We start from the raw sequence: 2854 nt of genomic DNA on the forward strand, positions 1-2854 counted from the left end.
AAAATAAAAAAAATTTAATTTAATTTTAACTAAAATAATTTTTACTTAAATTTTATTTATTTCTCAGTTTAATCCTATATTCTATTTGAACCAAAGTTAAAAAAACAAAAATAATATGACTTTGATTTTCGATTTTTAGCACAAGTCGTTTTTTATATATATAACAATAATTTAATATGAAGAGATGATTCATAGTCTTAAAATAGGAAATATCTAAGGTTCAACTAGCACTAAAGAATGAAATCATATTTGAATCCGTACAATATTACTAGTTGGATCAAAATGTGCGTCTTTTAACCACGTGATCAAGTTACAATTCTTTATTTTTATGAATGGTTACAATTTTATATTTCTCATTATTTGATTTAAAAAAATTGTATTTAAAGACGGAATTAGAATATTCGCATGGTCTTAGATCTAAATCCATTAATTTCTATATAGTATATTTAGTTGACAACATTGACCAAAAGATAGCTCAATTTCTCACATTGAATACTATAAATAGAAGCCACCTACATAGCAAAACACATTCATCAATCACAATTTCACAACAATGACATTCTTACTTCACCTCAAAACCACATTTCTCACTTTATTATTCTTGTCATTCTCAACCTTCATTGCTCATTCCCTAGTTCCACAAAATGAAACCTTCAAATTTGTAAATTCAGGTGAACTAGGACCATTCATAGTAGAATATGGAGCTGATTATAGAATGATAAGCATATTCAATTCTCCATTCCAAGTTGGTTTCTACAATACAACTCCAAATGCATTCACTCTAGCCCTTCGAATCGGGCTTCAACGATCCGAACAACTTTTTCGATGGGTTTGGGAAGCAAATAGAGGCAACCCAGTTGGTGAAAATGCAACATTTTCATTAGGTGTTGATGGAAATCTTGTGTTGGCTAATGAAGATGGTAGAATTGTTTGGCAAACCAACACTTCTAATAAAGGTGTTGTTGCCTTTAGGTTGTTGTCAAATGGTAACATTGTTTTAATTGATTCTAAAGGTAATTTTGTTTGGCAAAGTTTTGACCATCCTACAGATACCCTTTTGGTGGATCAATATTTAAAGCCTAATGGGCCTTCAAAACTTATTAGTAGGCTTTCAGAAAAGGAAAATTTAAATGGGCCATATAGTTTGGTTTTGGAGCCCAAAGGGTTGGCTTTGTATTACAAAAGTCAAAATTCACCTAGGCCAATTCTTTATTGGTTTTCATCTGATTGGTTTTCAATTGAAAAGGGGTCATTGGAAAATGTCACACTCAAATCTGATTTAGACACTTTTGAGATTGGATTTGATTTTTTTGTTGCCAATTCTTCAACTTTTGGTAATAGAATTATTGGTAGGCCAGTGAATAATAGTACCTTGACATATCTTAGACTTGGAATTGATGGTAACATTAAATTTCACACTTATTTCTTAGATGTACGTGATGGTGTTTGGCAAGTGACATACACTCTCTTTGATAGAGATTTTGACGAGAGTGAGTGTCAATTGCCACAAAGATGTGGAAAATTTGGGCTTTGTGAGGAAAATCAATGTGTTGGTTGTCCATTAGAAAATGGAATATTTGGGTGGAGCAATAAATGTAGTGCTAAGCCTATAGCAACATGCAAAGAAAGTGAATTTCATTACTACAAAATTGAAGGAGTTGAGCATTATATGAGCAAATACACTAATGGTGATAGTGTAAGTGAAGCTAATTGTGGAAATAAATGTACCAAAGATTGCAAGTGTGTAGGGTATTTCTACCATAAGGATAAGTCAAGGTGTTGGATAGCTTATGATCTACAAACTCTTACTAGAGTGCCAAATACTACACATGTGGGTTTTATTAAGGTGCCTAATAAGTAATAAGATAATAGGAAGCTCTTGGTATTGCATTTAAATTGTATCAATTTAATATAGTTATTTTCTAATAGTTGTTTTTAGGTTGCAATAATAAAAGTTGTGGTTTTGTCACCGTTCTCCACTTGGAGAAGGGAACGTGTGTAAAATGAATAAATAAAAGTGTGTAATGAATTTGTGATTGTTTGTCTTAAAAATGCAATTCATATTCTTCTCTTTTTCCTTCAAAGAATCTTTGATTGCTTTAACTTTATGTGTGAGATTATAATGCTTGTGAGAGACAACTATGAAAACACTATAGCATAAATAAGAAGGAAAAAGTATTCATAATTGAAGTCTAATTAATTGACGGTTTCGTAGAAAAGGGGCAACTTTATTGTCAAATTTATTGATAGACATTAGAGCATATATATACACTTTTTTTTTTTTTTTTTATCACAGATATATTTTAACGCACTAATAATCAAATGGAGTAGAATTATCAAGTTAATTAACATCATCATTCCTTCAAATTTAAATAATTTAAAGGAAAACAAAAACAAAATTTCACTTGAGATTATGGATGACAATATAGTTTACATCAACTAATATTCACTCAGACTTATCTCAATTTTAACGGAGACATCCTACTTTGATTGAATGTGGGTTGAAGTCTTTAAAAATTCAAAATCTAAGGTGGAAGCAAGTTGGGAGTATTAATACAGACCCAAATCATCACGACTAATTAAATAATTACTATTTTAAATTACTTTTATACATGTACGTTATTAATTTTATTTAATATTTTGAATATACTATAAATTTTAATCTACATTTACATAAATTGAAAGGAATAGAGTCAAGGCACTAAAATTTAACCCTGTCGAAGACAAAGATGAAGGTCTAAATTCAAACTTTAACAACATAACAGGTGTACATTTTAATTAAAAAGTCAGAGACGAAGGTGAAAAAACAAAATATATTATCATAGTGTCATACCTACTTTCTACTTTATTTATC

General features: G+C 29.8%; 1 protein-coding gene across 1 annotated transcript; it reads left to right on the forward strand.

Annotated features, from left to right (window-relative positions):
• The first annotated feature begins 512 nt into the window (after positions 1 to 512).
• Positions 513 to 2052, forward strand: LOC101497568 (epidermis-specific secreted glycoprotein EP1). Its single transcript, XM_004488972.4, has one exon. It carries the CDS (start codon positions 554 to 556, stop codon positions 1859 to 1861), a length of 1308 nt encoding a protein of 435 aa, XP_004489029.1. The 5' UTR covers positions 513 to 553; the 3' UTR covers positions 1862 to 2052.
• Positions 2053 to 2854: the final 802 nt, after the last annotated feature.

Source organism: Cicer arietinum, chromosome 1 (genome assembly GCF_000331145.2).
Source record: "Cicer arietinum cultivar CDC Frontier isolate Library 1 chromosome 1, Cicar.CDCFrontier_v2.0, whole genome shotgun sequence".
In the NCBI taxonomy this organism is placed as follows: domain Eukaryota; kingdom Viridiplantae; phylum Streptophyta; class Magnoliopsida; order Fabales; family Fabaceae; genus Cicer; species Cicer arietinum.

Bases quoted from the DNA above. Each gene is read 5' to 3' on its own strand.
- LOC101497568 (XM_004488972.4), top strand. From the start codon at position 554: ATGACATTCTTACTTCACCTCAAAACCACATTTCTCACTTTATTATTC.